This window comes from Conger conger, chromosome 18 (assembly GCF_963514075.1).
Source record: "Conger conger chromosome 18, fConCon1.1, whole genome shotgun sequence".
In the NCBI taxonomy this organism is placed as follows: Eukaryota; Metazoa; Chordata; class Actinopteri; order Anguilliformes; family Congridae; genus Conger; species Conger conger.
In genome coordinates, this window is record NC_083777.1 from 10,358,060 (window position 1) to 10,379,926 (window position 21,867).

At 43.9% G+C, this 21,867-nt stretch overlaps 1 protein-coding gene across 3 annotated transcripts in view; it reads left to right on the forward strand.

Moving 5' to 3' along the window:
• The window catches only part of mlip (muscular LMNA-interacting protein), a 43,474-nt gene that overhangs the window by 8,170 nt on the left and 13,437 nt on the right, over positions 1–21,867 (forward strand). For 2 of the 3 annotated variants that reach the window (XM_061228868.1, XM_061228866.1), the window contains 10 exons: positions 6,871–6,999; positions 11,544–11,711; positions 13,974–16,517; positions 17,063–17,131; positions 18,130–18,210; positions 18,557–18,640; positions 18,771–18,830; positions 19,081–19,125; positions 21,471–21,515; positions 21,721–21,849. In XM_061228868.1, the coding sequence (XP_061084852.1) occupies positions 6,982–6,999; positions 11,544–11,711; positions 13,974–16,517; positions 17,063–17,131; positions 18,130–18,210; positions 18,557–18,640; positions 18,771–18,830; positions 19,081–19,125; positions 21,471–21,515; positions 21,721–21,849 (3,243 nt within the window). In that variant the 5' untranslated portion in view covers positions 6,871–6,981. The remainder of the gene's footprint in view (positions 1–6,870; positions 7,000–11,543; positions 11,712–13,973; positions 16,518–17,062; positions 17,132–18,129; positions 18,211–18,556; positions 18,641–18,770; positions 18,831–19,080; positions 19,126–21,470; positions 21,516–21,720; positions 21,850–21,867) is intronic. The other variant, XM_061228867.1, reaches the window with a different exon arrangement.

A 21,867-nucleotide genomic window follows, 5' to 3' on the forward strand; every position in this document is an offset into this window, starting at 1 on the left:
TCATATGGGACAATTTCACCATGCCCGTGCCCTCACAGAGCGGTTCAAAGCCTGTCCAAGGATGATGTCACTTTTCATCCCATCTGACACCATTCTTCCACCCCAGAGAGGAACTCTTTTCCTCATGGAGGTGGAAGGTATATGACCACCGTCCACATGACCAGATGTCCCTGCTAAATGCAATGAATGCTGCATGCCAGGACATATCTGCTGGAGATTGCCTGGGATGGATCAGGCATTCAAAGAGGGTTTTTTCCCAGGTGTATGGCAAGAAAAAATATAAGGTGTGACATATCTGAGGAATTGTGGCCCAATCCAGAGGACCAGGTTGACTAGCTTTCATGTACATATTTATCAATGATTATATATGCTATATCCACTGTGTGTGTTACCATATGTGTGTGTTTTTTCCTAATACGGTACTGGAATTGTCAAGATGCTTCAAAGAAAAATGATGCACCTCTTTATAATGTTTTCAGATCATTCTGTTATGAGTGATAGTGATCTTGTTGGGTGAGCCAGTGTTATGGTAGAATTAATTGTGTTTTGGTAGTCTCAGTGCATTTTGTGCACAAAATTAACTGTAGTGAAAAGCTGCGTGTTGGTAAAGAGAACCGTGCTAAGAGTTTTGAAAAAGTGTAAACGTAGCGTGGTTAGCTTGGCTAGTTCGTTAGTAAGCACGGTGAAGTGCGGCGAAGGTTCGTAGCAGGTTACCGTGACAACGCTCCCTGGTGACATAACCCTCAAATTCAAATTAACGTTGTTGCCCTTGGCTAAGGGGCGATTTTGCCTTTCACTGACTGGTAACGCGTTTGTCTAACAAATCTGGCAAATCTCAAACTCATTGCGCATGGATGAGCCCCGCAGTCTTGTATGAAATCTGGACCGTGCTATTGCCAATGGCAGTCAGCTGCCCTGCATGTGCACGTGTGTATGAGCAACGCCGCATGTGTGTGTGTGTGTGTGTGTGTGTGTTTGTCTGTTGTAGTATAATAAACCTTAGGGGAAATTGAAATGGAATAAATCCACAACACCTGTTATATGTCTCACAGCTGCAGAACTACACAGCTTCCCCATCTCTCTTCTACTGTCTGACTACAACTTTTCAGCCCAATGAAAATCTAATCTTCAACACAATACCACTATGAAGGATGTGGGAGAACTTTCCAAACCTGCCTTAGCCACCCTTTCACCTGCAAAATGGTCGGCACATTTTGACCCAAATTAATTTACCGACAGTCAGGCAACTCTCTGAAAGGAAGTTTGAGTTTGAAAGCACGGCCATGACAAAGGTCAAATAAGTACCGCGCTGGTGTGCTCTTGTGAACTTCTCAGCTTTACTAAACTTTACTTTTCATTTGAAACTGCTTTTTCCTCCATTTTGATTACCTTCCAACCACATTCCCAATGGCTGGCTGCATTTGTTTTTGCAGAAATTGGAAGTATTGTTTTCCTGCACTGTTTGTGCTCTGGCTGTTCTTTCCACAACACAAATAATTATATCACAGAATTGGACTGGACTGTTTTGTTAATGCTTTCAGAGGACACCAAAGCTGACATCCTATGGGTGATCAGCAGATTTGTGGGCCGCGTCAGGCTAATATGTGGCCACATCCAGTTTTAGGTAAGAAATGACATTCACCAACGCATATCAGTGTTTAATTCTGCTTGTAACTATGGCCACCTGTTGACTGAGCCATGAGCCATGAGCCTTGAGCCAGGAGTGAGACATTCCAATGAGGATATTTACACAAACCATGTTTTTTTTTAAAGATATTTTTTTTTAGCTTTATTGGGTAGTATATAGTATAGAGAGACAGGAAGAATGGGAGCGAGAGAGAGGGGAAGACATGCGACAAATGTCAGACGGTCGGATTCAATCCGCCGACGTCGCGGCTCACAATGACCATGAGGTCAGTGCTCTACAGGCTGGGCCACCGAGACACCCCCACAAACCATGTTTTAATGTGATCTCTGCCAGCAGATATTTCAGTCTGTGTGGCAGATGAAGGGATATTATATCACCCGGCTGAAAAAAGCTGTGTCTATGCACCCTGAGCACAATCAGATGGTGAATTCAGGTCATTTGGGACACTTCATTGTAAAGGCAGTTTCTGAGTCTGCCTGTGGTGAGGGCAGATTCAGAAACCGAAGTGTCAGATATTTCTTGAATTCACCCCAGATGTACGTCAAAATCAACAGAGAGAATCTAATAGGCCTCGATATAGAAATCTCAACTTGTAGCTATGCCTGGCATTTATCACTGCGGCAGTGCTGTTTGCTTGATTAAGAACAGTCCGGAACAGTCCAGTCACTGCTTTGCACCTGCACAGACTGAAAACACCTATTTAACCCTTTAAGGTGTGAGTAAATTAGGTGTGAGGAAGCCCTGTTGCTCAACTCACCAGAATATCACATTACAAGCCAAAGAGCTGAGAAATATCAATCTCAGAGTTTAACTTAAGACTTGAAAACAAAACGGTTTTGTTATTTTGCATGAAAACAAACAAACACAAAGCATTCTTTTTTGAAGAAGATCAAAAATCTAGCCCCTTTTCAACATTTTAAAATGAAGTGTTTGAAAAGATAAAAAAACTGAACCTGACATCATCAAAGAGTTGAATATAAATTCTACTGACTTTATATTGGACACTGTTTATGTACTAGTTTATTTATGGATTCATGTATTTCATTTGTTTCATGGCATCAATTTGTGGTGAATTAGTCAGAATATTTAGTAAGACATCTCTTGTGGGGTGCGGTAAAGGGAACCCAACTAAATGCTTCATTTAAAATGCTGGACAATGGTGTGCTGACCCATTTACTCTCTGTCAAAGGTCATATCCTCATAGAACAAACACAAGAAAAAACAGCCTAGTGCACACATTCTGTCTTTATATATTTATAGTATGTTCATATCAATGCACAGTCAGTAACTGGCAGGAGAACAGGTCTGACATATTCCTCCTGCAATATAAAAACGAAAGACCCCAGAATGGTAAAGTTCACCGTTCACTCAAATCTCTAGTTCTTGATTGAATCTGGCTGAAGTGCATATTACCCTGCGCCCTGAGATGTGTCCCCGTGGTAGATTTTACTCAACCTATTCCCTTTCTGTCTCATCTCGGGACAAGACAATAATCAACAGTCCTTTCAGAAGTGAGCGAATGCGGTTATTTAAGGGAACATTCATTAATTCTGGGGGAAACCCCTTATGAACTCAGTCACAGCTTTTAATAAACATCACAGGAGCAGGCAGTTCCAGAAGGTTACCGAAATCATTTTAGAGCCCAGTAACCCCCCCCCCCCCTCGCCCTGCCCCCTGCACCGCTTGCTTTCTGAGTGGAAAGGAAAACCACCAGACTAATCCTGTCTTGTGGGAAGGGAGGTTGTTTTGGAAGGGTTGCTTCATGCTGAGTTAATTAACAAATATGCTCTTTTATGACATTTGGTTCACAGCACAGAGTGTTTAAAAAGAGAAGCCATGCTAGGATTCGGTTTTGATTTAACATTTTGTGTCAGAAAGCAGATATATTTATGCAATTCTGCAGACTCGTGCTCCGGGTTTCACCAATAATTCATGGCCTGGTCCCATCCTAAACTCACTGTGTGTGTGTCTGTGTATGTGTGTTTGTGCCTCTGCATGTGTGTGTCTCTGTGTGTGTGTGTCTGTGTATGTGTGTTTGTGCCTCTGTATGTGTGTCTCTGGATGTGTGTGTGTCTGTGTATGTGTGTTTGTGCCTCTGCATGTGTGTGTCTGTGTGTGTGTGTGTGTGTGTCTGTGTGTGTTTATGTGTATGTGTGTGTCTGTGTGTGTTTGTGCCTCAGCATGTGTGTGTCTGTGTGTGTGTATGTGTGTGTGTCTATGTGTATGTGTGTGTCTGTGTGTATGCAACTAAGTCCACTATAGACAGTGATGTCACCCTCAGACCCAAGCATCCCCCTCCTCTCTCTGGAAAGTACACTATAAATGTGCTGGTTTTAATTCCAACTGAAATTATACCCCCTCAAGGGTAATGAGCCGGAAACAGCTTTCTGGTCTGAGTATGAAATTTACAGCCATCTCCTCTGTAAGGTCACATTATGTCAGGAATAGACACATGCACCTACAATGAGCTAATATCGTACATATTCATAAACTGATTAAATGGGCCTATTCTCACACAGGTATTGCTTTCAGTTTCCTGTCAGCTACTTGGATACGTGATTGATAGATTGATGGCAGAGGAAATCAAATTGTAGTCCTGAAGCTCAACCAAGAATGCAACTCCTGTAAATGGATAAAGATTATTTCGCAGACAATATACACTCAATGAGCACTTAAATATTTAATCAGCCAATCATGTGGCAGCAATTAAATGCATATAAGCAGGCAGACATGGTCAAGAGGTTCATTTGTTTTTAAGACCAAATGTCAGAATGGGGAAGAAATGTTATCGAAGTGACTTTGACTCCTACAACAGTGGTATGCAGAAGAGCATCTCTGAACACACAACATGTCAAACCTCTAAGTGGACAGGCTACAGCAGCAAGAAGACCAATAAGTCTAAAAATAAGTCTAATAAATACCTAATAAAGTGCTCACTGAGTGTAGATAAGAATGATTAAGTCAGACGTGCAGCTGGTTTCAAAAGTCTGAGACCACACTGCACACACTTTCCATGTAATCCTGGAAATAAACAGAAAGTTTTAGGATTTTGAAACATTTGAAACAAATTAAAGTTACTTCAAAGCTTTGTAAGTACTTGCAGATCAAAGAAGAGCAAGGAGTGCTGCACACAATCCACAATCGCCTGACCTCAACCCCATTGAACATTTGTGGGGCACTCGAAGACTGACAAAAGCCAAGCATTCAGTAACATCACAAGAAGCTCTCTGGAACATTTTCAAATAATGCTGGGATAACATGGACCATCAGGTTTTGAACAGATTTGTGCAGTCCAAGCCAGCTCAAGTACAAGTTGCCATCAAAGCAAAAGGGGGACATACCAAATACTAAGAACTTCTGAAATTCTTGTACATTTTTCAAATATTCAACTTTTCACTCAAATTGTTATTCTGATAATATCATTTATAGTTAAAAGGTTTGTATTGAATTAGAAAAGAATGCAAAATAGAAGCATTTTCATGAGTGGTGAAAAAAATATAAACATACAATACGCCTTTATTCTCCCTAATCTGGAATTCTCGATCATGCTTAGGCTGCGATGCACTTGGCCACTTCAGCTGTCAGTTTGAGAGAGCGCAGACAAGCTTGTGATCTTCTGCAGGATGTGATGTCTCCATCATTTCTCCTCACTCCCCGATCGTTGAGGATACTTCATGTAATGTTTTAAGAAAAAAAAAGGTTGCATTTCAACATTCCATGCGCTCTATGGTGAGAATTGATTATCACTTAAATGTTCTGAAAGCGTGAACACAGTCCACTTTGGGAATTTGTGTGCAGACCTCAAACCAACACGTAAACAGCATGTCTATTTACGTAGAGATATGATCGTTAAGATGGATTTTATAAATAACTACTTAGTCATGGTTTTCTGTGTAAGCCACTATTTACGATATGATTTTATCTTAAGGCCATGTTATAAATGAGGCCCCTGGCCATTTAGCCTTAGCCTGTTTTTCAGAGCAAATGAAAACTCTGGAAAAATCTCCCAATATGTATTCAGTATCCGCATGAGTCTGTCTTCCAACTATTCTCAATAGTTTATGCGTTGGGTATGAACTGGGGAGAGTTTTTGTCCTCCTACATGTTTATAATGCTTGAATGGAGGATCTGTTTTGGAACATTCCATTCTGTGCTGAATAGGGTCAAGGAATACAACTTCTGTTTTTTTATCACGAGGCTATTTTCCGCAGCTCTAACTGCCCTTCCAGAGCAAGCTGAAGGTAAACTATACGATTAATAACTTTTTTGAATTCACAGCAATATCCTCACTGACCTGGGCCTTCAAGGCTTGATTGTAATGCATATGACTGAGCTGAACTGAGAGGAAGTCCTCCTTTTGAGCAGCATAACAACAGAACAAACCGTTCTCTTAGAAACTATGGAGTCATTAACACAGCAAGTCCTCAGTTCCAAACAGTGAATGAATGTAATCTATATTGATATGCGCGTTCGGAGGCTCAATTAGTGTACGTGTTGTACTTACGGGGGAGAAGGCGGAAGAAGCGGGTTTCGCGCGGTGCTTTGTGGCTTAGATACGTGATCTTAGAGCAGAATGTCACCGATACATTATCTTACATTGTTCTGCTGAATCATGGTTCATTATAATTGATTACTTATGCAGTAGATGATGAATTAATAGTTAGAATGATTGCAATGTGTTGGGGATTTGCAAATACCAATATATAATTCAATTGGCACAGAAAGCATGAAATAAAACATTAAAATGAGGGCTCTATCATTTAAAGAAATGTGGGAGATGTGATTGTTCTCATGGTTACAGTACCAACTTATTTTCATGTTGGTCTTGAACTGACTACTGTTTTAATTCTATTTCTAGACCCATGCACATATACTCAAATGTGAAATGAATTATGACCATTGATACTGTATTTTCAAAAAGTGATAAGCAAAGGATATGCCAAATGTAAACTGTATTCTATACTTAATCTTTAACATGATTAGCAACAGGTCAACCATCAGCAAAATGTTATTTAGTAAGAAATGCACAGGAAATACACAGTAAAATCCCCCAGGAAATTATTACTCCAAATGCGATTTTGTTGCCATGGGCTGGTAACCTTTCTGTGGGGGAGATATGCAGTACGCTACAGGAAACACCATTGGTTACTCCACGGGCGATCACTTATTGTACTGCTATATTGTCTACTCAGCGTGAAAAGTTTCTCCCTGGCCTTTTATAGATCCCATCCGAGGCGACCACCATCCGGCTTGTTCCATTCTCCTTTGTGCCAGTCCTGAGGAAATTGCCATCTGAGGGAAAGATAGCTGTGGGAGAACAGGAGACACAGCCAATGCAGAGAACAAATGAGGTATAGAGCAAGTTTTCAATTCATATTAAAATATATAAAATAAAATATATAAATATTAAATATATTTCCACAATGCTTTTTGAAAGCAACATACATTTCACCTCCTCCCCAGCCTCCACTCCTAATCAGCTCAATTACTTACATTTGGTTTAGCTGTTAATGTAATACTGATCTGGAACCCTGTCATCACATGAAGGGGATCTACTGCTAGTTCGGCAACACAAAATACAAAATGGGAAATTATTTGCTAATGTAAAGTTTCTTTCCGATTTGGTTATTCCACTATGGACTCAAATTAAATAAACTTGGGACAGCTGCATAAAATGTGCTCAATGGTCAGATATTAAAAGATAAAATTTGTTTAATGCAAATAATTTATCTTAACAGAACGATAAATACCCATCACAAGTATTGCATTGCAGATCAATGCAGCAGGAGGTCAAGGCAACTCATCGTCCAAGTCTGCCCCCCTGGATAGCGATGAACACATAACCTTACCTAACATTGTTTTTCATATTGAATGTGTTGTTTTTGTAATGGCATTTTCTTTTGAAATACAATCCACATCTGACAGAACAATGCACAACAAGTAGCACTTTTATTCCGAGAGTTATTAGCAGGTGTCAATCTCAATGTGAAACAAACATTTGCATTTAAATTGGAGCACGTCACATTTCTTTACCAAATATATGTTAATCGCGCCAAAGCGAAACGATATTCACGAGCTATGGAATAGGTTTGAAAGTGTAACGTGTCTGTTTAAAACTGTCAGAATCAGCCAGTCTTAACAAATGTACATTGCTGTACATGCACAGAGCATAGAATAGATAAATATGGACAGAGTCCTTTCCTCACATAAGAATTCGGAATGTAAACAATGAGGCAATTGTAGATGAAGAGATGACAGCGAGGCGTGGCTTAGCGCCACTGTTTGCGCATGTATAGACCGTATCCCAGAATACTCTGCCGAGTGCAAACTGGAATGTGTAAAATAAACCCACGGACATCATGCTAACAACATACCACCGTGCCACACTGACTTCTAGCATTCTTGACTTTTGAGATATCTTGAGTGAAAATATTTGGCATAATATTTCTTAAATAATAGTAAGAAATATTACACGCAACATGAAAACATTCTGAACCAAGGGGTTCATATATGTTCAGATATGAGTGGAAATAATTGATGGGCATTTGTGGATGAAAAAACTAAACAAAATGAACAACAACAAAGACATAAGTCAAATATGAATGACACTTTCCCACTGATTGTTCTTCCTGTGACAGACCTAAAGTAGGCACTGGAAAGCTATAATTACGCTGGTTTTGAAGAAATGCACTGACACGCTCACCAAGGGTTATTAAGTCAAATTGTAGATCCCATGAAAGTAATTAAAGGCCTGAAAATGCCACAGCTGCTACTGCAGTTACTATTAATATTTATTTACTTGACACCCACTCTTATTTTATGTATACCTTCCTCAAGAGTACGACAGCAGTGCCCACTTGGGGCTTTAACCGTCAAATATTCAACACGTGTCCCACTGTGGGGCCTGTTTACCTGTAAGGCAACACCTGTGCCCTGCTCTTATGCAACGTGAATACATCATGTCAACCCCATGCGCCTGAGGCATACTGAATAATCAATCAAGAAACCAATCAATCAATCAAGGACCTGTCAGAGCATTGCACAAAGATCGCAATACAAATGCAAAGATAGACCGAGAACTAATCATCAATAATGATGCCATAAAAATCATTGTGCTCTAGCATGGGCAGTACAAGATGTACAAGATGTACTACTCCACTTTACGCTTACTATAATTGTACATTGTAATGGCCCTGACTGTACTATAGAACTGCCTGATGGAAATTAAAATGATATGTTAATGAAAGTACAAATGGAAAACTTACTCACCCCATCTGAAGAGACAAAGAGACAAAGAGACAGCAGATGTGAAATGAGTCACAATTATGGCAACCTCCTAAAAGCATAAACAGAAGCAAGCTCCCACACAAAAACATATGTTGCAACAGAGATAATTGGCTTTCTCTCGCATTGTCTTCTCAGCCAATCCGTCCCCACGCTGTAGTCCTAGTCCTACTGCAGTCTGGTCAAGAAAGGGGCCTCTGTACTGATTTTTTGTACTGTTTTCTAGTTCCTCTGGGCAGGGAGTGGAGTCTACTGGTTGATTTTCGAGTTCCTTTGGACCAGGGATGGGCAAGGTGTATCTGTTTCTGAATTTCCGACCAATTTCTGATATTAATGATTTAATTAGCCCAGTCATTTACACGATCTATCATTTATAGCCACATTCTGGGATCTAAACAGCAGCTGATAAATGTTATCATCTTGCAGCATTTTATTGTGGCCTAATTTACGAGTGAATAGGTCATGGTGCATGTGGCTAATTAGCTGATAGACCCTTGGCAACTGGTGGCAGCAAAATCCTGCATACTCCAGGACTGGAGTTGCCAATCTCTGCTCTGGGCAGATACAGAATTGGAGTATCCTGATTGGTTTTTGAGTTTTTGAGTTGAATATAAAGTGGTTCAGGGACATATATTTCTGCAGACAGCCAGGGACATGATTTAATTACTGAAAGAACCTGGAGCAAAAATCATTGGCGCCTCATATAAATGTCCAATATGTAGCCAGCAGCCAACTAGAATTGGAAGATTGGGCAGGTATGCCACAGGTGACACACCTAGTGCTCTGTAGATAAGGAGCAGAACATTTAAATTCTGATTCATCATTTCATATTTAGTTGGGGCACTAGTGAAGATGAGGATTGGTGATGACATATTGCTTATTTTAGTCCTGGTGACAGCAGTTTGGATTACAGCATCTTAGACTCAGTGTTTAACAGTTTTATACCACAAAACCACTCAGTCTCTTGCTCAGTTAAGGATAATTAAAACATTTGTTTGTCCTTAGACTTCAAGAAAATACCAATTTTCTTTGGCCAGTTAAGTGAGCTTTGGGCTTGCTCTTCTCTGGCGTCAGCATAGTAAGGCCAGACCTGACTTCCCTTCAGTTTATGCAGTAATAGCTTTAATTAAAAATGTAACTGTATTCTAAAATGATTATTTTGCGTATACAGTGTGTATTATGTAAAACTAAGGCATTAGTTGCCTGAGACCTCATCTGAATGATTACAATTAGGTAAATGATTTAGTTATCCATTAGTTATCTTCTTCAAACATGCTCTGGCCTCAGAGGGAAATTCCTCATAAGTCTCTTATTTAGCAAAATTATGAATGTGTTACACTGGCAGAACTGCAATCATGATTGGAATAAAGGGCAGCTTGATATGCAGAGACTCCATGAAGAAAAGTGGACAGAATCGAGTGGTCAGACCGCAAGGCACTGTGATGAAACTTCCCCAAGCAGACAAGCCAATTATTCTGAGCTCTTCTGCCTGATTATGGGACTGAATTTGTAATCTGTGGATTTGTTCTTGTATATGCACAATTAAAACCCAGGGGCAATGCTGTCATATTTTTGAGATGGCAGTCAACCAGAATTGCTTCAGGACCAAGGCCCACTCAAATACTTTTTCTGTCACTAACCCTGTAGGCAAATTCACTCACTGTTTATTGAAATATGGAATTATGTTTTTGTCTGTACCCAGAAGAATATTTATGGTATGTCAATAGGATCTTCCTTGGTATGTCAGGCTACTCTCTTCACCAAGGTTGACATTTTCCCCCCAGAAATTATTAAATTAATTGGAACTGTGGCATATTATTGCTAACCGGCTAACGGTAAGAAAAACTAATTGGAAAATAGTCCCTGAGGGGGCCATAACAGCATAGAGTGGTGAACTGCTCGGAGAATCCCTTCTTAGTTTTTGGTTGAAATGTACTGTCCCGATTAGTCCCATTTTTCCAACAGGATTGTGTGTGTGTGTTCCCAACAGGATTGTGAGTGTGTGTGTTCCTTATGGGATTGTGTGTGTGTTCCCAATGGGATTGTGTTTGTGTTCCCAACAGGGTTGTATGTGTGTTCCCAACAGGATTGTGTGTGTGTGTTCCTAATGGGATTGTGTGTGTGTGTTCCTATCGGGGTTGTATGTGTGTTCCTAACGGGATTGTGTGTGTGTTCCTAACGGGATTGTGTGTGTGTTCCTAACAGGGTTGTGTGTGTGTGTTCCTAACGCGGTTGTATGTGTGTGTGTTCCTAACGCGGTTGTATGTGTGTGTGTTCCTAACGCGGTTGTATGTGTGTTCCTAACGGGGTTGTATGTGTGTGTGTTCCTAACGCGGTTGTATGTGTGTGTGTTCCTAACGGGGTTGTATGTGTGTGTGTTCCTAACGCGGTTGTGTGTGTGTTCCTAACGGGGTTGTATGTGTGTATGTGTTCCTAACGCGGTTGTGTGTGTGTTCCTAACGCGGTTGTATGTGTGTATGTGTTCCTAACGGGGTTGTGTGTGTGTTCCTAACGCGGTTGTGTGTGTGTTCCTAACCCGGTTGTATGTGTGTGTGTGTTCCTAACGCGGTTGTGTGTGTGTTCCTAACGCGGTTGTGTGTGTGTTCTCCAGTATGTAGAGAAGCCGAAGGAAGCAGCTGCAGGCCGGACCATGCCGGGGGACGGGGTGTTCAAGGCTGATTTTGTGGTCGTCGGCGGCGACCTGGATGAGAGAGAGCCTGGGGCTCGCCGGGCCCAGCTGGCCAGAGAGACCACACTCAGACAGGAGGCGCTCACTCAGGTCAGAGCTCTTTTTAAAAATGTATTTGATGCCCATCCTGGAGCCGAGCATCTCCAATTCCCAACAGAACTCTAAACGGCCGATCGCCCTCAACCACGGCACCTCTGAGGATTCCCGTAGACATCCACGGTTCTCCTCCAAAACACCGTTCTGCTTCTTCGCACGCTGCAGCCAATCTGGCCTTTCACATGTGGAAAAAGACCTTTCACCTGTGGCTTTTGTAAGGGCACCACAGGCACCTGATATAACACCAGGGTGTTGTTGGCTAACATGGATCCCTAACTGAGTGAACCATACCATGGGTGATGCATTTGCCAATTGCGTGTTGCCCTATGCAGCCAGCAGCTGCAGTTTGTGCTGGAGGGTCCAGATTTGATCGCAGGCTGTGAGGTTCACAGCGTGGTGCCAAAACGGGCCAATGAGCCACTCAGCAGCCCCCCAGGGCTTTTTAACGGGCTTTTTGGCCCATTCTGAAGCTGCACCTGTTGTAAAAGATTAAACTCCACCACCTCATCCAGCTTAATGGAGAATATTAGAGCCAGGCTGTAGCAACAAGGCTTGCCCCCCCAAATTAAGAAATACACGTAAACTATGCCTGAGAACCCCCCCCCCCGAAATCAAAATAAACTCAGCCAACAGCCAACACGCCCCCCATCAATCACTGCACCCAATCTGTCCACAACTGCAGTCAAAGACAACCCATCAAAAATATATAATTATTCGTATAACTGTGGTGTTAAAATGAGGCAACATATTTAAGATGGCACTACGCTGTTGTGTGGCAGGCCGTATCTCTGATGAACTGAAAGCGTTTCTAATGTTGTGGGGAATAAAACAGCTCAATCTCAGCGGACAGATTGCAGAGAAGATGGAGCTTTCATCATTTCAGGAACATGGCTACTCACAGGAAACTTCATAAAACGGGCTTTTGAAGATGCCAATTTGAAAAAAGATCAAAGGTACAAAGCAGGAATGTGGGGTGAAAACATAAGAAGTAAGGCCTGCATACTGTGTGACCTACAGGTATTCTCAGATATTTACATCTGACATATATTCTATGTCATAGGGTTTGAGACGCTCATAGCAATCGTTGATATTTTTCACTCACGTTTATTCACTCTTACAGCGGTATGTTTAGAAAAATAAATAATTCATCCTTGACCGCCCAATAAACAGTAATGTTGAAAAATCTGAATTTATCTCGGGAAAGTGTGCAGTTTATTAATGAGTCAATAACCATGCTGCTATGCTGTGCATCAAAACCTGTCTACTTGTCTACTTTCTTCAAAGAGCCACACAGAAATGTCTTTTCACAAAAATGCATGGATTCACTGCCTTTGATCACATGTTTTGTAAGGAAATTAAATATAGAGGGTTCAATGTCTCTGACAACTGATCTGTGATTTCAATGAATCTCTAGTGTGTTTCTTTAATTTATTAATGTTGTTATTATGAGCAAGGTATATAATAAATTAATGAAAATTCACCGTAGCTATAACCATTCAGGTTTTTTTCAATACATTAGTGGAACACAAAAGTTCAGGGCTACCTTCACTTCTGAAAATGTGATAACAATTTACAAAGTTACATGAACTAGCATGAACTGATGTAGGGCAATTTCCACCTATTTTGTACTATTCCAATAACGGGTCAATATTAAGAAAACGATTTACTGCACAGTTATTTGAGATAGAACAAATTTATGTCAGAGCATGTACATACAGTGTACACAAAAGATACACAAAAATACAAAGAAATTACAAAACGTTTTCATCATTTAGCACTGAATATCTCAATTTCTAAGTCAAGGACCAACCCAGAACTTATTTATATTTGTGCACAAAATGGATGTCAACTGGATGATGGTGTATGCATTTTGGTAAAGATATCGATATCGTTTTCCCAAAACTGCACCCAGATGTCCTCAAGTGTCTTCAAATCTCTCCAAATACAAAACATCTGGATATATTTTTGACCAGAGATCAGAAAAGCTTATTTTTCTATTAAAACAGATATTTTTATACAAAATGAAAAGAATAAGAGGCTGATAAGCATCTAAACTGCTTTTCTCTCTAGTGGAGAGTCTTTTTAACAATCTGGCATCGTCGTTTTACAGTTTTATTATGTCTGTTTTTTGTAGTCAATTCATGCACCTTACTGTAAAACGTGACCTAAAATTGGGCTTGAAAGGATGGAGAAAAAAGTATTTTAGATTACATTTTTCCCCCCTTGATCTTTCTTCCACCTTCCTTTTCTTCTCAGCTGAGGCTGCCTGCTGAACCTCTGACGCAAGGCCAACTCAATCCTCTTCAAATCGCTGCGTCCTCAGAGAGCTCAGCTTATCTCTTTGTTAACACCAGTCCAGCGATCAAACGCATAGTCTCGGAAAGGGGCAATGACAAACGCTGGCCCGCGGACGCGCGTGGCTATGACACCTCGCTCAACAGCGAGCCGTCTCCCGGTCTCCTTTTGAGCAAAGCGACTGATAAAGGGACGACTCTGGTCTCCGAGCGCGCGGCGACTTGCTCCCCCGAGCTCATGGAAACGCCGGCCTCGTCGAGAGAGTCGATGCTGTCGGAGGACTGGTTTGGCTCTCGCGTCCTGTCCTCCGATGGGTCTCCCGCCTCCCTCAGTCGCACCGTCTCCCCCTGCTCCTCCGTCAGGTCCGGGGCCTTCTCCCCGGCCGTGGTGCGGATTCGGCGCCACACCCTGGCCCCGGGTTCCAGCCTGGTGTGGAGCTTCCAGCCCTGCCGCTCCCCGGCTTCCGGCAGCCCCGCCCCTTCTCCTTACACCCTGTCCCCCAGAACGAGCAGGGCGTGGCAGAGGCCCCCGCCCACCCAGCTAACGCTGCTCACCGCCATCCTGAGGAAAGGCCGGCTGCCCGTTCTAGCCTCCGTCCAGCAGAGGGAGTACTGCCCCTGCTGGCCCATCAGTGCTGTCAGCCTGTCCTCCTGCAGAGCCTGCAACGCCGCCGCCAAGCTGGCCCTCATCTGTCCGGGCGTGGCCGGGAGGCGGTCCCAGACCGCCATACGAGGGCCCCGCACCCCAGCCCGGCACACGGCTCCCCACGAGCCCGAGTCCCCGCCCCTCACCCCTCCTCCATCTCCCGATTCCGAGTCCACTATTTTTGACTCACATGAGTCTGCCTCATGCCCAGATTCCACTGATTGTACCTGGCATAGAGTCCTCTCTCTAACCCAGCAGGGTACATTCCCCTCCCCAACCCAGCAACATAGAGTCCCCTCGCCAACCAAGAAACGTAGACTTCCCTCCCCAACCCAGCAACATGGAGTCCCCTCCCTAACCCAGGAACATAGACTCCCCTCCCCAACCCAGCAACATGGAGTCCCCTCCCCAACCCAGCAACATGGAGTTCCCTCCCCAACCCAACAACATGGAGTCCCCTCCACAACCCAACAACATGGAGTTCCCTCCCCAACCCAACAACATGGAGTCCCCTCCCCAACCCAGCAACATGGAGTTCCCTCCCCAACCCAAAAACATGGAGTCCCCTCCCCAACCCAGCAACATGGAGTTCCCTCCCCAACCCAACAACATGGAGTCCCCTCCACAACCCAACAACATGGAGTTCCCTCCCCAACCCAACAACATGGAGTCCCCTCCCCAACCCAACAACATGGAGTTCCCTCCCCAACCCAGCAACGTAGACTCCCCTCCCCAACCCAGAAAAGCTACTCTGCCTTGCCGGTCTCTCCCTCTGCTTATACCACGACGGCTGCCCCTGCTCTCCCTAGTTTGCCATTCAACCTTACACCACAGGAGACACCGCCCCCTGTGTCGAACAGAGTGCTGTCCTCCTCCTTCTTAAAACTCCGCTCCCAGTCGCCTTGTGCCACAAGGGGCAACCCTGTACCCTCTGCAGTGCTCACATTCACCTGCAACCCAGAGCCCACACTCACCTCTACCCCGGAGCCCAAATTGACCTGCTCCCCAGAGCCCAAATTCACCTGCACCCCAGAGCCCAAACTCACCTGCACCTCAGATTCCAAACTCACCTGTAGCTCAGAGCCCAAATTCACTTCTACCCCAGTGCCCAAACTCACCTGTACCCCAGAGCCCAAATTCACCTACACCCCAGAGCCCAAACTTACCTGCACCTCAGAGCCCAAACTCACCTTTACCCCAGTGCCCAAATTCACCTGTACCCCAGAGCCCAAACTCACCTGCACCTCAGAACCCAAATTCACCTGCACCTCAGAACCCAAACTCACCTGCTCCTCAGAACCCAAACTCACATACACCCCAGTGGCAAAACTCACCTCTACCCCAGTGTCCAAATTCACCTGCACCCCAGTGTCCAAATTCACCTGCACCCCAGTCCCCAAACTCACCTGCACCCCAGAGCCCAAGTTCACTTCATCCGTAGTTCCCAGGTGTGATGAAGCCCAATCTTCACCAGCACCCTCTGCAGTGCCCAAACTCACAGTGGCTCAGGTGCCCAGCTGCAGTGAAGCCAGGTGTTTGCATCCCCTCCAGAACAGCATCAAAATGTCCGCCCTCCCAGAGAGGCCCCGTCCCCAGCCCCCCGCCTGCCGCCTGTCCCCGGCCCTCTGGACCCCCACGCTGTCGCCCTCCCCCTGCGCGTCCCCGCGCTCCCTGGGCTCCCTGCTCTCGCCACTCCCCGACTCGCACTGCTCCACCCCCGACTGCCTGAGTCTCTCCCCCTCTCCGGCCGCCTCCAGCCGCGACCTCCTCACCCCGTCGCCCTCTCTCTCCCCCTCTCTCTCGCCCTCCTCCTCTCCTGTTCCCAAGAGCGGCAGTGACAGGGCGCGTAGAAAGAGAAAGGTACCCGTGCGTGCTGTGACTGCATGCCCGGTGCATGTGCAAGGCTGAAAAACTCATCTCAGTGCATGACCTCTGACCTCATGCCGCTCCGTAGCCTGCCCTCTCTGAGCCCCCCCGGTCTTTCTGTCTTCAAGCAAATGGCGTCTAATTCAGCGGGGTGCAAAGTTTCAGGCCAGCTCTGTTACGATCAGATTTAAAGCTTATGCGCTTTCGTCCATGTGCCGGGAGCACTTGAAAAAGGCAATTTGACATTTTCTAGTGATTGTGGCTGTCTGCTAATCTCCGAAATACTGCGTATACTGTGTATAATGAACTCTTTAAACAGTGAACGCAGCTGATGTTGATTGATGATGAAGCTAATTCCCTTTCTGTCTGGAAATAAGATTTACAACAGATTTACACACACACACACACATATACATACATGAACACACACACACACACAAAACACACACACGCACACACAAACACACACGCACACATCTCCTGTCGCTTCTGTTTTTCCTCTGATTTTTCTTCTTACTTTATTTCTTTAACCCCCACAGTACAAGATCAAGTCAAGCTACAAGGCCATTGCAGCAATTCCCACAAACACTCTTCTGTTGGAACAGCAGGTGAGGTTACTTGCCTCTCATATTCAATACTCACACGCAGGCCCAGTGCTGATAAGGCACTTCTCACTGCATTAGACGGTGTGTAAGTGTGGCGTGAAAGGACTTTTTACACCTTTCAAAAAAGTGGATTGTAATTGAATTTATTCCACATACTTTAAATCTTTTGCATTGTACTCTTGCCGGTTCTACCACATGCTGTTCTTGATGTCAACAAGTGCAGGCAGTGTTTTTTTTCCCCATTAATTTCGTGTCAGTGCTAATGCTGCTCTCAAGTGATTCTATCTTTTGGCTCCGAGATTAATCAAAGTCCTCAAAGCTTAAAGCCAGTTTACAATGCAGGGCACGTTCTGTGACAGTCACGTCAGCCACCAGAAACCGAGAAACCCAGAGAGAGTGATTGAAAGAGTAACGTTAGGCCGTGGACAGCACAGAGCCTGACCGTAAACCCACAGAACCCGGGCACGTCCAGTTCAGACAGGGCCAACACCTCGGTGTCCCATAGACATTGCAGGATGACTAATGGTGGCTGGTGTGAAGAGGAAGGCAATAATCACCTGTGACCTGGATAAAATGGCAGACTGACCTGATCTGACTCATCTTCCTGAAACCCCTGTTCCCCTGTGCCCTTTTAAACTTTTTTTTTTAATCTAGGTGGAAAACTCTGCTTTCTGAATTCTACCCTATTCCTTTCGTAATGTAGCAGACTGTCACATCCTGTTCTGCCATTGTGATAGTGTGATATGTTTTTGAATGCACTCATCATGCCATCCACAGTCATATACAGTACAATATAATGCTTTGCTTTGCATGCTGACTATGCATGGAAGTACTCTATGTGCCTTTCCAATGGAGGACATTGCACATAAAAAACAATGTTAGATGAAACATATGTATTCTAGTTAGTTATAAGTACAAAGAAGGCCAAAACAACTTCCTTTTTGTGATACACACTTATTGCATATTGAACGTGGCATAAGCTTCCTCTCTGATTGTTGCAGGCAATAGATGAGGAGGTGGAGAAAGAAGGGCGCCCCCTAGAGGATGTAGATGTGGTCAGGGTGACAGAGACACACTCAGAGGTAGTGCTGCTTTCCTCTGTTTGTGTGGGATCACCGAGGTCTGTCTGCACTGTTTCCTCAAACAGAAGCAGTGCATGTCTCAGGATGTATTGGTGGTTCAATGACTGCAACTGTAGTTCAATGTGTTTGCAGACACTGGTGTTGTCATCAAAATTATCAAATAATGAATGCCTGCAGTACAGTAAATGTTTATTATGATTCAAAACCACTCCATGATTGGGTGCAACTCTCTCTCTTTCTCTGGCTTTCCGTGATTGCTGAGGTTCCAACAGAGCCAGATCGTGGTATTCCTCTTTCCCCCATTTGGTCTCTCTCTCTCTCTATCTCTCTCTCACTTTGTGCACAGATGTGCTCTCCTGCCCAGCTGAGGCAGCAGTCAGAAGAGCTGTATGCTGCCATCGACCAGGTTTTACAAGATCCGCTCCCCATGGTGAGTCACCCACCTACTCTGAGCTTGCCCCCCAGGCCCTGCCCTCTCCTCCCTCTCCTCTCCTCTCCTCTCCTCTGCCCCTGATGAACACCCCCTCCGGCCTCCTCACGCGCCTCTCTGTGTCTTTCAGCGCCGATCGCAGTCGGCTCCGCTGTCCCTGGTGACCCTGGCAGAGGTCGAGGTGCCGAGGGTAAACCACTGAGCGCCATTTCACGCCGAGAGAAACCTGAGCCACTTCCTCTCGCTGTTACCAAAATCCCCCAAAAACCAACAGAACAACCTGTCATGTATATTCAGAGCACACTTCACACATTCATCATAAAGCTTTTTAAACATTGGTTTCGTCTTTTAGAAAATATATTTATGCTGTAGGGTATACCAGGGTACATAGATTCATGCAGTTTCACTGTCTTATTACTGTTTCCCTTTGACCTCTTTAGAGACTTACACCTGTACCACGGTCTGCCGGACGGGAAACGAAATATGTGAGTATTAATGCGCTTCCTTGAAACTCTGGCTACACTTCCTGGGAACACAAGTGACAACAACGGGATTGCAGATTGGCTTAAGTGGCGGCTGCAGCTTCAAATCTCATTAGCTCTTGAGCAAAGCACTAATGTGATTTTCGTTTGGTAAACAGTGTTTGAATTTAAAACAGATTTGTTGAAATAGGTCTTGCTTGATTTACTGCAAAGCAAAAATACACAAAGATATTTTCCTCTGATCAAACAATGTTGAACTGAATGAATGCGATATTGATTTCAAACTAACAGAATGGAATTTTATTTTTCTTCTTAGTTATTTGACCAAACACCGCCTGGTCTCTTGTTTTGCTCTCTAATCTTGATTGGTGCACTCTGCTCCACTATAGTTGCCAATAGTCAACTGCCAGTTGCGTCAGTTTAACAAGCTCTTATTACCCTTTTATCTCTCAGATTTAGGTCAGATTTAAAATGGCACCAATATTCGTACTTCTATTTTAACATTTGGATGCAAGATGCTTATATTGTCTCCCAGAAAATATGTGTGTATCTGCATAGTCAATAACAACACTTCAGTTCTCTTGAGTAAAATGTGGAGACATTTTGAGCATCAGTAGCCTATTAACATCCCCTCATTTCACTGATGAGGAGAGTTATATGTTGCTTTCCTAGAAGTGTAATTAAAAGATATAAATAGAGAAACAGGCCCCATCGTGTAGCCTTTGGGGAAGTGATTGGAGCAGGGGTGGATATACACTCTGAGTGAGCCCGAAGGATATCTCTGTGTTAAGTGGGTTCAGAAAAACTTAAACACAGTACAATCGACTTTTCTATTCCCTGATAAAACAAATGATACACAGTATCGAAAGCTGCACTCACATCCAAGGGGGAGCTATACTATATTTGCCTCCGCTGACTTTTACTCAGCTAACATTGCCCTTTCCCTCGAGAGCCTTCTCCTCGAAACGATGTTTCCTCAGGTTGCTGCCGTGTTTTTTCTCTCGGTGATACGGGCTAGTGCCTGCAGAGCAGTAACTAGAATGTAGAACTGGTAGAGACCGCTGAGAAGCTCATCCTATTAAAACATTCTGCCGTCAGAAGCCCTGCAAGTGTTAGCATATAATTGGCCACATTAACGCCAGCACTTTGGTAGGGGTTTCGGTTGATGAGATGATGTGCGTCACCTGCAGTCTCCTCTGGCCAATCGTTTCGCTGCGGTCAGCCTGTGCCACCCACACTGGCAGGACAGCCTTTTGACGCGATAACTGCCCACCTGGTGAATAATGTCACCACTTGCTGAAAACACATAAAAATGTGCCAGTTCCAGGTGATAATGAAAGGCTAAAGGGGAAACCCTCATTTTGTTAATGAATGCAGTTGCTGTTAGATCTTGGCCAAACACGTGTACTATAATCTTGTGCAGCTGTTACCACTCAACAAGGGTTAATAGGGGTTCACATTCCCACTGTCCTTCTATGTCAAATACATCACTGGAGCACCCTCTTCTTTTAGAATACCGCTCTCAGAAAAAAGCGTGCTTCGGCTTGTTTGCTTAGGGCCAACAATGGCTCAGGTGATAAGAGCAGTCGCCTGGCAGTCGGAGGGTTGCTGGTTCGAATCCCAACCTGGGTGTGTTGAAGTGTTCTTGAGCAAGACACCTAACCCCGAAATGCTCCTGACCAGCTGGTTGGTACCTTGCATGGCAGCCAATCGCCGTTGATGTGTGAGTGTGTGTATGAATGGGTGAATGAGAAGCATCAATTGTACAGCGCTTTGGATAAAGGCGCTATATAAATGCCAACCATTGTGTCCGTAGAGAAACCCTTTTTAGTTTTTATCTGTCATAGGTGTGAAGTGTGAAAGCTCCCAGACAAAGAATCATTTTGCACAATAAATAACCCTTTAATCAGAAGGGGTTCTTCCATGGAATCCCAGGGTTCCTTTTGGAACCATTTTCTGAGAGTGTAGTATGCAGAACCCATTGTTGCATTATAGTTATTTACCTGTGACTAACAGTTGATTAGACTAAGCAATGTGGGGTTCAGTGTCTTGCTGAGGGGACCGACTGCTGCACGGATCTTATCGTGACTACACCAGGGGATTGTACCACCAACCTTCCGGGTCCCAGTTATGGACCTTAGCCACTAGGCTTCACCCCCATTGTCTGCTTAAATGCAACATCATCTGTAACCAGATCAAATAAGAGCAATGCATGATTGCTAGGATTGAATACTCTGGCAAAAAGTTAACATTGTTTTTCCTTTCAGGTACTGTGGAACAGTTGAAAATGTGATCAGCAGGGACTGAAATAGACAACTGATCAGAGAATTTTATTTTTATCCCAACAGGCAGCCTTCCACCTACAGCCCGTTGGTTCTGCTGAAAGAACTCTGGTTGGTAATTTTCTGCGTCTATGCTTTGCAGTTTTTCACTAATTGAAAGACAACTCAAAGTTTCAAAACAAACTTGTGATAAATCATGCAAAATTCATCTTCACTTCCATGTTGTTTTGTTAAAATAGATTGACTTGAGTCAATCTAGTCAGTATGAGTCAGTATTCATTATATATTTTTATTCCCATGAAAAAAATAACAACAGACGAAGCCAGGTGTCATACGCCCAGTGATGGTTATACCAAGATTAACTGAGGAAGAGGCTGAAGAGGACTTCCCTAACCCGTTTCGACAGCAATACCTGAAGGAGATATCTGAGGAGCAGAGCCAGAAGGTAAGCCTTGGGTCATCC